Source organism: Perissodus microlepis, chromosome 5 (genome assembly GCF_051167445.1).
Source record: "Perissodus microlepis isolate ML-2025 ecotype Zambia chromosome 5, ASM5116744v1, whole genome shotgun sequence".
Lineage (NCBI taxonomy): Eukaryota > Metazoa > Chordata > Actinopteri > Cichliformes > Cichlidae > Perissodus > Perissodus microlepis.
Window position 1 is genome coordinate 24,793,265 of NC_140465.1, and position 14,542 is coordinate 24,807,806.

General features: G+C 37.0%; 1 protein-coding gene across 5 annotated transcripts in view; it reads left to right on the forward strand.

Annotated features, from left to right (window-relative positions):
* raly (RALY heterogeneous nuclear ribonucleoprotein) overlaps positions 1–14,542 on the forward strand; it is a 125,050-nt gene that overhangs the window by 95,081 nt on the left and 15,427 nt on the right. For 3 of the 5 annotated variants that reach the window (XM_084929020.1, XM_084929018.1, XM_084929016.1), the window contains 2 exons: positions 6,864–7,027; positions 12,264–12,383. In XM_084929020.1, the coding sequence (XP_084785146.1) occupies positions 6,864–7,027; positions 12,264–12,383 (284 nt within the window). The remainder of the gene's footprint in view (positions 1–6,863; positions 7,028–12,263; positions 12,384–14,542) is intronic. The other 2 variants (XM_084929017.1, XM_084929019.1) reach the window with 2 other exon arrangements.

A 14,542-nucleotide genomic window follows, 5' to 3' on the forward strand; every position in this document is an offset into this window, starting at 1 on the left:
TTTTTCAAAAAAAATTTTCTACTTTTGCCACCTCTGAAGTTATTTTGTTTGTAGTCCAGGGTGGTATGATTGTACAGCAGACATCTTTAATGACATTAGAAAACAAGAACTGGGTGAACAAGTTTGAAATGTCAGTAAGTATATGACTTTTGACCACAACTGTTTGCTACAGTATATGTAAATATAACTGAAGTAATGTTGCTTTGTAATGTGTTACACTCAACACTGGTTATGGCATATGCACACTCAAAATCACAGAGTTGCAAGGAGAGCGTTCTAACCTGCAGGGCAACTAACAATATTTGGAGAATATTTAATACCAAAAGTATATAAAAATTAACTCAGAAGAGGTAGTAGAGGAAAATAAGCATCTTTCTCCCATCTTATTCTTTCACCAAATTATTAGGAGTGTAAATATGGTTTATGAAAAGATAAAATTCCTATATATAGGAAAGACTAAACTGTAAGCTCTAGTAGCTTGATTTGCAGTCACAAGGACGGGAATGAACTGAGGTGCAGACCAGCGGGATTAGAAAGAAAAGTCACAATTTTATTTACACAATCACCAGGTGAAACTATATTCAGTGCGAAGGGTTAAGGATTTCCAGGGAAGGAAGGGAAATGGGTCCAAAAAACACACTCCACACTCCACTCCTTTGTCCGTTGTCGCATTTCCACACCACACCACACCACATTGCCAGACTTCAGGGAAAACAGGTCAGGAAGCAGATCCAGGGAATTGAGGTTACTCAGCAATCCAGCAAAGAAGCCCACTGAACCACCATCTTAAATAGTGACTTGGGCAAAGAATGCAATCAGACAGATCCGTGGCAGGTGGTTGATTACACCAGGTGCGTGGGCCAAGGGCAGGAGCCCAGGTGAGCTCCGCCCACGCAGACAGAGGAAAAACAGGAGAAAGAGAGACAAAAACAACATGTGGCCTGAAAACTAAGTCAGCCAAGGAGACATGGAGACCATGACTCTATCCCCCTTTCTGTTGGAAGACTAGCTGAGGTAAATATTGTATGTGCTCACAAAGAAATTGGAACACAGATCTAACCTAGAACTGTCGCTAACCAGTTTGGTAGATAATAGTTATTTGGTCTAAATATGTTCATATTTTCTTTTCACTTTAGTGTTCAAGGTTTGAGTTAAATGTGTTATTTTCTGTGGAAACGACATTTGAACGACAACATTTCTTGTCATGTTCCAATATACTGTCACTTGCGAAAAAGTGTCTAAATTTATTTCATTCAGCATGCCATAAAGGATTAATGGCATTTGTGTGGATAGCATATGCAATCCTGTGAACCCAGCGTAAACCAGTTTCTGTGGTTTAGACTTAAAAGATCATTTATACGCACCATCAGTTTGAAATTAAATAAGCACCTCATCCAAGGATTACCACAGCATGACTCTCACATTGCCAATTTATTTAAAAGACAAGTATGTCAGAATTGTAGAACGAAGTGGTTGCTTCCTACAACTTATTTAATAATTGTATATACTATTAGGACAATATTTAAAGAACACACATATTTAATGACTCTGTAATGTTTTAATGTAGACCCTATACACGTTTAAAGCTAATCAGGAAGAAACCGATTTGTGTATTTACACCCACAGCAAAGTCAGTGAAGTGTATGCTCACACTTACTACGCATGCACAAGTCATGGTCTTAACAATAAACAAGTGAAAAAAAAACTTCTCTGTACATCTCTGCCACACCAGCTGTGAGCCTCACATAGTGTAGATATCTACTGTCAACAGATATCCTCTTTTAAAATTAAACACTAAATTAAAAAAAAAAAAACGAAAAAACAAAAGACAGCCTCACTCTAATTAATTGTGGCTTTCTTTGCTAAAAATCAGATAGAGCATAGGAACAATAGAGAATTTATGGCCAAAGGTTTGTGAACACCCTTGTCTGGCTGGTGAAGATGTTAAAGCTACATTCATAGGACATTCATATGCTGTTATAATAATTCATTGCTCTGGAAAAGATTAGCACCAGATTTTGAAACCTTTCTGCAGTAATGTGCTTTCATTTAGCTGCAAGATCATTCCAAAAGTTGGGAACACGCTCACAGCCTTATCCCAAATAATGTTTGATGGGGATTGATGTGAGCCAAGTTATTCCAGGCCAAACTGGCAAAAACATTGCTTCATGAACCTGGCCTTGTTTACTGTTACAAGTTTAGGATCACTGTACACACAACAACTTGATTGTATTGTGTATTTACAAATAAAGCATTACATCAGTGAGTTTTTTTGTCTAATATCAGTAATGTGCAATATTCCATCTATTACTTCTTTTATGTGACACTTGCTCCAGACTGGATTGTTGTGTTGGCAGACTTGGGAAAGGGCGGGTAAGATGCGCCTCCACACGGAGGCATCCATGACCCATTCTTAATCAGGTATCTGAATCAGCCACCTTAACTGGCTTATTTCAAAAGCTTTCCAAAGAACAGCACTGCTACGCAGAATTCCTTCCAGATGTTTACAGTCGTATTCCCAGTGTTCAACCACCCTGCGAAGAAAACAAATCAATAGTTTGCACCCACTCACCTTTTGGCCACAATTTGGGTTCTCAAACCCATTTCAGTCCCTCCAGCTTCGAAACCATAGTTGTAGATTTTTTTCTGAGCTCAAGTGGGCAGATACATTTTGTTAACAGTTGGTGAAACATGCTGACCAGCTGGGCCACAGACCTCAGCACTGATTTACACCCATCCCATGTGTCAATCTCACTTTTTCACTCACATTTTTAACTGTAAAAATATTATAAACAGTCCAGGCTATAAGTATTTTTATAGCTTAAGAGTGTTCAGGCTGAGGCTGTGCACATGTGAAATAAAATACGATGACCCTAAAATTGAAAAATCTGAGTTAAGCGGATCTACTTCGATATCAAAAATGGACTCTATGAGAGAGAATGCTTCTGCTGTTGTCTTTTTTTCCCCATTCTTTTTACTGTATCTTATTTATTTTGAAACTCATGACACTACATCACCTGAGCTGGGATCAAAGTTTATCCACCTCCTAAAGTATGATCTTTACAGTAAATCAGGGGATCAGGGACTTTTTCTGCTGGGGTTTGCGTGGCCCAGCAGAACAGCTTTGCTTTAATGGTGGTATTATGTTTTCATATTACACAATATGATTTACCATTTCATGGTTTTTATTAAGTTAGGGGAGGAAATCGCCATGCCATCTGGACAAATTATGTGCGATGATTATCAGCTCTTTGACTTTACAGTTTTATTGCTATCTGCAAAAATCTCAGTTTATCTAATATCTGAACAACCTCCAGGAGTGTGTAAATCTAGAGGTTATGGACTTTGTTTGGGCGTATTACTGAAAACAGACCAAAAAATGATGTTGCTTGTCCAAAAAGTTTCAAACTGCAGGCTTGGGTGGAAAACCAAATGGAGGTCATTGTTCCCAGAGTGGTTGAATTAAATCACCATAATCCAGAAGGTTTCTAAAAAATGTCATTATTTTTCATGACCCGAATTGAATAACCAACACATGACATGTTTTCTCCTGGGTGTAAATAAAGATTTGGATTTAAGCAGTTAACTTTTTAACTGTGCCCAAATATGCACTCTGACCCGAGGTTCCTGGAACCGCTTTTCAGACTTGGGACGTTAAATTGTAGTAGTTCATTGCTCTCCCACAAACAGAAGAGATGGCCACATTCTTACCATTTAAAGTAAATCAGTGTGTTACACAGAATGGGATTATGTTGTTGAGATTGCATTATAGAAATCTGCATAGTTTTATAAATTTATTACTCTTTAAATTATTCATTCTTCTCAGCGATGCTAAATCAGAGCAGCTCCGAAAAAGTTTCCTGTGTTGAAAATACATTAAACAAGCAACTGTTGAGTTCCTGCTTTTTATTCAGCTACAGAGATCATTAGAGCTGGCAGTCATATCTTTTGCTTTTAATCTCAGGTTATTTGGGATGGGAGTAAAATAAATACAAATATATTAAAAAAATAGTAAAATAAATGTATGTAATAGATTATTTATCTGTTTCTCCTAATCAATGCCCTTAATGAGGGCTGGCCTTTTCTCATTATAATTTGTAAAGCTGCTTAAGGTTGTGGACTACACCTGAACCCACAAAACAAGTTCAACATGGCCAGGCTTTCTTACCATTAGCTAGCGCAACAAAATTTAAAACCTCAGTAAGAGATAATGGCTTTCAAGCAGATATAGAAAATATGTAAATGTTTACCTTTTTATGTCTGTGAAGGTTCTCAGTCATGCAGGTCATCGTAGTCAAAGGAGCTTGCAAAGAAAAGCGTCTGGACTTCTTTAAGTTTACTTGAAGACGTTTCACCTCTCATCCGAGAAGCTTCTTCAGTTCTAAGGTCAAATGGTGGAGAGTCCCAGATTTAAACCTAGTGGGAGTATCCCCCCACAGAGGGACAAAAGGACCCCCTGATGATCTTCTAATCGCCTGAGCCAAGGTGTGAAACTGGGTGTGGGTCCCAATCAGCCAGAGTTTCGGGTGTGTTCATTGTGAAACCTGGCCCCACCTTATCATGCGAATTTACCTTTTTATGCGATAAAAGAGTCACTGGCTTTAAATAGTAAATGGCCTGTATTTGTATAGCGCTTTACTAGTCCCTAAGGACCCCAAAGCGCTTTACACATTCAGTCATCCACCCATTCACACACTGGTGATGGCAAGCTACATTGTAGCCACAGCCACGCTGGGGTGCACTGACAGAGGCGAGGCTGCTTGACACTGGCGCCACCGGGCCCTCTGACCACCACCAGTAGGCAACAGGTGAGGCATCTTGCCCAAGGACACAACGACCGAGACTGTCCAAGCTGTCCAAGACATTCTGTCCCTACATTAGCCTGGTTGTTGCTAATCTTTGCCAAATAAATAACCAGTGGCAGATATTGCTAAATGAAGTTATTTCAAAACTATTTTACAATTCATAATTAAGAATCAACTTGTTTGGGCCGTCGTAATTCATTTCTGCTCCTCAGCTTATTCTGCTTATTCCAATTTGTTTAAAGACATTTGATGTTTATTGAATTGCCTCAGCAGTTTCACAGCATGAGCTCATGTTTCTTTTATTTGCAGCAACATGTTCAAACACAACTGAGATTTAAAATTGAAAATGTTTCAAAAGGTTTAATTTATTACAGATTTATGTTTGGCTGAACTGTAATGTAACCCAATTGTATTACTTTGGCAACATAACTTTGCATATATTTTTTAAACTTGTGAAACATGAAGTTCATAAATTTATTTAAGCCATCAGCAGACTGTCATCAGGGTGTACCACAAGAAAATGAGGCTCATATGTTGGATTTCAAAAATGACATTTTTCCTCTGGCTCTTTCTGTGGACTGATGATAAAATGATGCCTGCGTAAATTATTTTGCCTTAGAATCTCTAAACCACTTTTATTTAGATGTCATGCTCAATAAAACACAAATGCCAAGCTTTGAAATTACTAAAGGCTCAAAACATTACTAAATCACTGTGTTAAAGCCACAGGGGTTAACAAACTACCAGAAGTTCCACACAGAAAGATCAAAAATATTGTTTTTCCACAATAGTAATAAAGTCTTTTTTCAAAGTGTTTATCCTCATAAAATCCAAGTAAACCATTTGCAACAGATGTTTTTCCCAAAAGCTCTGCTGAGAAGTTACAAGGCTAATAGAATACCTTAATAGTTGTTGTTGATTTTTTGCTGAGCAGTTGCCAATGGAAGTACTAAAAAAGCCAGGCACCTAATAAATGTTGGCCATTAAACCTTGGTATTGTTTGGGTGATTTTTACGTATAGCTGTGAGCAGCACAGTCACAAAGCCAGACATTCTCAGTTTTACTGTCAGTTTTTTTTTTGTTGCATAAATTATTTACTTGAATGTAGGGTTTTTTTTTTTTGTTTTTTTTTTTTTAAGCAAGCAAAGTTTAGGGGAAATATCTTGATTAAGTAGAGCAAGTTTCCAGACACATCCACATATCCAATCCCACACTGCTTCAGTAAGGCTGTTGAGGTCAAGGCTCTGGGGAGGCCAGTCCATGACAGATATTGTGTATTTTTCTATCCAGGTATACTTGTACTGTACTGCAGCGTATTTGGGATCATTGTCATATTAAAAATTGAAGCTGTTGTCAATCTAATGCTTTCCAGATGGTGGATACAAATATGATCATACTTTTCTGAATTTGTAATTCCATCAATTTTGACAAGCTTCCCCACACCACTAGGTGCAATGAAGCCATAAACCATGACAGAGCCTCCACTGCATTGTACAGATAGCTATCTGTCAGATAGTTTATTTTAGGCTCCCAGTACATTCTAAGGCAAATTTTTATTCATAAAGCACATTTAAAACAATAAACCAAAGTTCCGCACATGAAATAAAGGATACACAAAAAAATAAAAGATACAACACACACACATACACCAATAAATATCTAAAAAAAATCAAAAGAATATAAGCGATAATACAACATCTAAAGCTTCCATCTTCTTTTTTTATCTTCCACTTGTCCAGTTTTCTCAAATTTTTCAGTGACACTCAACACACAGTAGCGAGGTATCCCAGGTTTTATTCAAAAATACTATTTTATGCTGTCAAACTGTTTCATCTTTGGCATTTTTCATAGATTCAGCTAAAGATAAATGTAGTTTTTTTAGCATGCTGGTACACAACGTCATTTTCAAAACATTGCCTCCTTATTTGACTTCTATTCTCCTATCTCAACATTTCCTCTTGTTTCCCTCCTTTTCAACCCTCCTTTCTATCTTTCTTTACTTTGATGCCCCTGCTTCCTTCTCATTCTTTCTGTCTCCCCTCCCCTTCCTCTTCGCAGGTTGTTTGAGTACCGTGGCAGAGTGTCTCCTGTTCCACGTGTGGTGCCAGTCAAACGCCCGAGAGTGGCTGTACCCCTCGTACGACGGGTCAAGTCTCTGCCTGTCAAACTGCTGGCGTGTAATGCCTCCATCCTCCCAACCAGCAATGGCAACAAACAAAGATGTGAGTTTCAACGTGTACAAATGAACAAACCATCAGCCAGTTTTGCTTTACAAGACGCTGTTGTAAAGCATTGCAGTACCTACACCACATTAATCCACCATTAAAGTCTGATGTGTTGATTTTAGTTTGTCACTGTTTACTTTTCCAAGTAGAAGTAAAAATAAATATCGACATTTTAAGAAAGTAAATATGCACGTACATATATTGATATACAATTCTGTACATATAAATTGTTAAATACTCAAATTGTCAGTGATATTGATTTTAGGAAAAACACACAGCTCTGTCACCAAACATTTTCTTTCTGACTACATATATTTCTTGCTTTTCTCTTATTCATTATCTCTTCTGGTTTAATTTCTAACCAGCTCCACCCTGTCTCAAACCTCCTCTTCATCTATCTTTCAAGCCCTGCTTTTACATGACATTGGAAGGCCAAAACATCAGGTTAATCCTTGTCTCTCTCTTGTTTTTTCTCTTGTTTTTTTCTTTCCTTTTTTTTAACCAGTTGCCCATCACATGAATTGAAGGCATATTCAGATTCTAAACAAATTATGCAAAGGCCCTTTCAGCTCCCTGAATTTTTCAGTCTACGTAGAGCTCACAAAGCAATTTACATGTCACAGATTTAAGTGTCTTTCTGTGTATTCATTAAACTTACATTGCAAATTGTTTTGAAGAGAATAAACAAAAGCCTTTTTTAACTGCAGATTTTTTGGGGATATCAGAACAGTTTTTTTGGCCTAATGCTCGCTGATATGAACTAAGTTGTGCTTGCAGTTACACAGGACATCCTTAAACAACTGGACCTATGGTCAACGGTATGACATTTTTATATTTCACATGATTTTCATTTGACTATTAATATTTACTACCGCTATTACCGCTCGTTTTCATACTCCCATATAGAAAAAGCCATTCATGCTTTTATTTGCTTTGGAGACTACATCTGCTACCTCTTTTCTGGGCTAAATATGAAAAAATTATCTTTCTTGCCTCCAATTCAGAATGAAGTTAGAATGAGTAGAATAACCAGTCCTGGCTTCTCTACAGTGTTCCTATGTACTGTATATTTTGGGATTTATTTTTGAATTTTATTTTGCTGATCACTTTCGTAACTTATCTGGGTCTGGCCCCGAGCTACATAGGAGAAATGTTGAAGTCATATCCACCAGTTTGCAGCCTTAGAGCTTGAGCTGGGGGCTCTTCTGTCTGTTCCAAATCAAGACTTAAATCTAAAGATGAGCCTGCTTCCCCGTCAAGGGACCTCAGCTTTAACACAACCCACATGAGGACATAAGCATATTGAGTGTAATGAAATACACTATATAAATAAAATTGCCTTAATAAAACTTTTTTTTTTTAACTTTTTTTTACTTTTGAATATTTGTTTTTTAAAATTGTTAATAAAGGATAATTAAATAATTATCTAGTAACGGCCCAGCTTTTAGATTTGTATTTACGTGATGTGTATTCTTTTCTTTAAAAAAATAAATCTTGGTTTTCTTGCTTTTTTACTTTAGATTTGTGTATCCTGTTTTGCATTCTAAGCATTAAGTAAGTAAATTTTTATTTATATAGCAGTTTTCAAGACAGAGATCATGAAGTGCTTCATGACAAAAAAGATACCAGAGCAGTAAAGCAGTTAATGTTAACCAAATACAACTCCAAAAAGATGAGTTTTAGTTGTTTTAGTGGATACTTTAACCATTATTACTCACTTCCATAACAATTTAGCACATTTCATGCAATCTTTAAAGATTTTTTTGAAGAATTGAAGATTTTACCTTTTAAGCTGTGATAAGCTTTTGTGAAGAGTCATCTATGTATACGCCGAATAAGACCAAAATAATAATTTAAGCTCTATCAATCATTTCCAAAAACTAATACATGGAAAGGGTTTTGTTTTTTGTTTTTTTTAAATATTAAAACTATCATAGACAAAGCATTAGCATGGTCACATCCATCACAGCGCTGCCTTGAAGATACTTCCCTCCAGCATGGAAATGGGAAACAGATGGACCCGTTTTAGCGTTTTTGACTTTAGCTTTGACATTTTAACAAACCTTGGATTAAGTTAGGAATTCAGAAGTCTTAGTTGTAGATAGAAGTGATATGAACTTCAGCGACTTCTGTGTCCAAAGAACTTTACTAAACCTTTTCCCCCCATTTTTAAAATAAAGAAGTTATCATCGGTTTTAAATGGTAGTATCTTTTGTTTTCCTGCTCACTGTTGACCCCCTTCAAGAATATTATCTGTGCATTTAAATTCAAAAGCATAGTAAAAATTAATTTATTGCATCAAATACAATAAATGCCAGTATCACATTTAAAATATATATAGTCATGTAGCTTCATACAAAAATGATTTTGTTCTATGAAATAAAAAAATAAAAAAATGCTGTTACATACAGCTACATGTGGCCTTTTTCTTTTTTCTTTTATAGTATTCAGTTTATTTCTGTTTCCTGCGGCTTTAAGAGAATACTTAAATAAATAATAATACACTCATATTATTAAGTTATCACTGTAACTATAAAAAAAACCAGTTCCTCTTTTATTAACTTAATGTTTTGTGAGGATAATAACACATAATGTTTTATTTTCAGTTCCGCCATTTACAGTACCATGTTAGAGTACCCAATTCTCTTGCAGCCTTAAGGAGTAGGGGGTTTATATGAGCAAAATGCAACAGGAAACTAATTAAATCAAATTCAAATTTCAGCGGGTCTTTGTCATAGAAAGGAATGGTGCATCATTACCTTTATGGTACAGTCATGAATTGGATCCAGAGTTGTTTTTTTGGTTCTGGTTCTTCTCACACAGCCGTCCAAAGAGGTGACACTCTCCAGAATTCAGCAGGCGCCAGGCGTGGGTTGAACAATGCGGATTAGCTGAATGTTGGCTTGAGCTGACGTCACAGTGTGTGGGCTGGGAGATATTAAAGGCAGATTCTGGGTCCCTTTTGTTTGAACTCAAATAACTCTAATAAATTCATTAATCAAAATTAGACTCTTTAAGTGTGAAAGGAATCTCATGTGCTGGACAACAAAATAACAATTCTCCAGATAGGGCAGCATTAATGTAGCAGAAACTGCGTTGCTCAGGTCGATTCTTTGTATTGAATTGAGCTTGTGCTTATTCGAGCTTAAAGATCAAAAAGGTATACATAAGTTAGTCAGAGAGAAAAAGTCAGAGTTTTAGTGATTGTTCATAAAGTCGTCAGTAGAATAAATGTAAGACCAAAATAAAAGTGTCAAGCACCAGTGTCTAATACCAGAGATGGAATAAGGCAAAAAGCCATGGCGGCACAAGCAGGCAACAAAAGACTGCCAGGTCTTTTATCGCCTGGGGTCTAGAGTCAGAACAACCTTCTAAAAGAGCCTGGCTTCGGGTTGTGCCTGCATGTATAACTTGTAATGAACAGACTAGCTGTAAAAGGCAGGGGGGTGGGAATTCTTGGGTTTGTGTGCGAGGGAGAAGGGTGGAAAGAGTGAAGACATGAAGTCCTGGTAACAATTTAATTTCATTAATCCAATCATCGATTTCTGCACGACAAGCCATCTTGTCTACTTAAAAGAAAAAGTGTCTTTTTCCCCAGTCCTTACAGCGACATGCACAGCTTGAGTGCAGCTTGTGTCCAGTTGCTTCTGGTGAAATCTTTACAATCTTAACAGCCATCAAAGGCAAAACACCCATTAAATCTGAAAACTTTTATCTTGGTGATTCTGTATGCTGTAAAAAACAGATCTTCCCTAGAGGTCGTGATAAGTGGTAAAGAAAAACTAATGCCAAGTCACTGCAGCGATGTGTCGATTTATTACTAGCTTCTGGCAGACCTCTTATCTCAAGGTTTGTCTTTGTGTGTGAGGCTGTGTGTGTGTGTAAGATCACTGAAAGGTCATCAAAGGGTTCAGCTGTCTTATTTTTATGTCAAACAGAGATGCATCTTTTGGATTTTGGATGGGTACTTATCTGTTCCATTGCCTTTGATATCTTTATTGTAGGAATAATAAAGGGAGCATTTTTCCAGACAAAGAGTCTGTCGAAATTCAAAGTTGAAAACAAAAATTGAATTGCCCTATAGGTTTAATAGGATTAAACAAAGAGGGTGAGGTTGTCACTACTACATTACAGTAATAATAAACTTTGGCTGAGAGAACCAAATTGTCTGCATTTAACCTTATTCAGGGAGGCACGGCTCAGCAAGGTAATGCAAGCAAGGAAAGAAAAAATGATCTATTTATACAGTATTTTTCACAAACAAGAGTCACAAAGTGCTTTAAAAAAGAGGCACACAAAACTAGAATTTTAATACAATGTAATACAAATACAAATACAATGTAAAACTAAAAGAAAAGGACAGGACAACAGAGTAAAAGACCAGAAAAGAAGGACGGGTGCAGAAGTGAGGACACAAGAGGTACGCTGGTAGAGTTAAAGGGGGAAATGGAAGGCTAAATAGAAATAGTATAAAAGTTGAGTAGATTTCCTCACATTTCTATTTTCAAAACACAGACAAGCTTTCATCCGTTTGATCAGAAAAATCTATTAAGTTTCAGAGAAATACATCAGAGTACTTTGATTAAAGAAAAAGATGAAAAAGTTTAACATTTACTGAATAAGACTGTAATTCATCACTTTGATCCACAGCAGGATATTTGTCTGTAATGTCATAAAAATCTGGCACAGATGCTCATGAATCCCAACACGTGACTCCAGATGTTCTTGGTGATCCCCTGACTTTATCTCTGGTGCTGCTAACACATCAAGTTTTTGACTAGCACATGATGAAGATCAAAATATATTTACGGATTTCCATACAGTTTTGTCGTTGTACATCACCGCCATGGATTTTAAATCAAACGATCAGGATGTGATTAAAGTGCAGACGTCCAGCTTTAATTCAAGGAGCTTAGCAAAAGTTTTGTATTGCCTGCTTAGAAATATGAGATATGAGATCAAATCAAAGAGAATCTAAAAGTTTAGGGGGGAGGGGCACTTTAAAAAAGGCGCAAATGAAGCTTCAAAAAAGGATCAAAAATGAAAGAGATGTTACTGTCATAAAAGGAAAAAGATAATTTAAACAATAGTGTGTGTTTAAAAGTGTGTGGATCGGCTGCTTTCTTTGCAGGCTTATCAATCAGGACATGGACACTTACATCCCCTCTCACCTCCCTCCCCTCTGTTTCTGTTTCTTCATCTCTGTCTATGTTTGTCTGTGTCTCTCTATCAGCAGTGAAAGGTACAGAGCTTCAGGCGATAAAGTCAGAGTTGACTCAGATTAAAGCCAACATCGAGGCTTTGCTGGGCAGACTGGAGCAGATCACAGAAGACCCACACATAGCTGCCACAGGTGACACCCCCACCCCACACACATACATACCTTGCATTATAAATGAAAGCATTCAAGGAATTGGAACTCTACAAAACCAGTGCACACTCTGATTATGCTAATCAGAGTTAAACAGTAGTAAAATAGTAATTGTCAACTAAACAAATGCAAACAATTACCTCATTTTCAAGGGGCCTTGACTTTGTCCCTGTGATTTTGCACTATCTGAGTAAAATCAGTCATTGAACTGTATAGGTCTTCCTTGAACCTTGGAAACCATTATTTGTTTCTAATATCTGTTATTTTTCTTCTTTCTTTTGTGTCTTAGTGCAGCCTTTTCTCTTATATCAACATTGTTTCCACTTCACCTCCAAGCAAACTTGTTTCTTGTATAGAGCAAAGGGGGTCTAGCTGTAAACAAATAATATGCAGACTGGAGGCAGCGAGCATGAGCCCGCTGATTTAAAATGAGTCTTATTTACTAACATACACATGGCGGTAAGACAAAAATTGGCCGGTGTGCACGTGTCATAAAACTGAGAAATTTTGCATGCAGAGTCTTTTTTTTTTTTTCACATCATAAGAACATTTCCATACACATATTATATGAGGGGCCATTAAATTCAGTAATATTTGTGTGCTTACTGAGAAAGCTGCTCAAGATCACCAGTATCAAGGTTACAGCACAGTTTGTTTGTTTGTTTGTTTGTTTGCTTTTTGGTGTTTCCAACCAACCTTGGAGTCTGTCCTCTTCAGGAATCAGAATTAGTAAAACAAATAAAAATATTTTCCTGGCAGCCACAGTTTTGTGAAGGGAGCAATGGTGGAAGTCAGATGTAATTGGACTTTTTCTACTTCCAGAGTAATCACAGCATTTGAATCGTTCCTCTTTTGTATAAAGCCTATGGTTAGGACTGGATCCCTCTAACTAACCCTCGCTTAGTTAAGCTTAAATAGGCCTAGGTTACAGGGAGCTCCACACAACGCATGGCCCCAGTTTGTTTGTGTTTGTTTTCCTCACTCACCTCTTTCCACCTTCTCATTTTTCTGCGTTTGGTCATTTTTCGTTTGTATTGTGAAGTGCTGTCCATTTCAGTTCTCCAGCGTTTGGCTGGATTTGAGTTGAGCGTATAGCCTTGTACACTTCAGAATTCATCCTGTTACTCCAATCATAAAATCTAGTGATTCACTCCCAGAAAACTGTATCCTCCATGCTTATGATCATGAGATGTTTTTTTCCCTTCTCCATACTTTTCTCTTCCCATGATTCTTGGTTTCATCTGTCCAAACATGTTTTTTTTGTTTGGTTTTGTCTCTGGGGTGTGAAGGCTTTTTCTTCTGCAAACCAGCAGTTTGCAGCTTGTTGTAAACCCTCTGTATTTAAAGCTGAATTCTCATTGGAGACAGCAATGGCTTCACCCTCAAGACTGTTTTTGACTGACTAGGTGTTGTGAAGGGTTTTTCTTAACTGAGGAAAGAGGAAAGGGAAAGGAAATTCTTTGATCATCCACTTCAGTTGTCTTCTGTGGTCTTTCAGGCTTTCTGGTCTCACTGAGCTGGCCAGTGAATTCTTTCTCCTTTAAAATGTATCACATTGTTAATCTGGCCAAATGTAAAGTTTTTTGCTATCTTCCTGATAGTCCATTTTGTGTTTTCAGCCTAAGAATTGGCTCCTTCCCTGGCATCAACCTCTCCTTGGACTTCATATTGAGAATTTCAGTGGATAGCCAACAAACACAAGTTGAATGCTTTGAATCAACATCATATGTTATATTGAAATAACCTCACTAGGCCATGCATACAGTATAAATCAAAGCCTTATAAACTATTTGCTACTTCACCGCTCAACTAAACAAAGTAATTGTAAGTGTTAATAAAATAACCATCGGCCTTATAAAACTATTTATATTGTAAAACTTTAGAGAGAGAAAAACATGAACAAAGAATCGTTAAAAGGACCGAATTGGTCAAAAGGACTAATCACTGCAGTAAAAACTGTACCAATATGTGATTACAATACTGACTATAAAAAAAAAATAATAATAATAATAAAAAAACTTAAGAAATACAAAGGCACAAGCAAGCAAGTCCAAGATGAGAAGAAATCAGAAACAGCTGACTTGTATCCGTACGAGGAGTCTGGGATGCAGCTTTAGAAACACAAAAATGTTAGTGTCTGT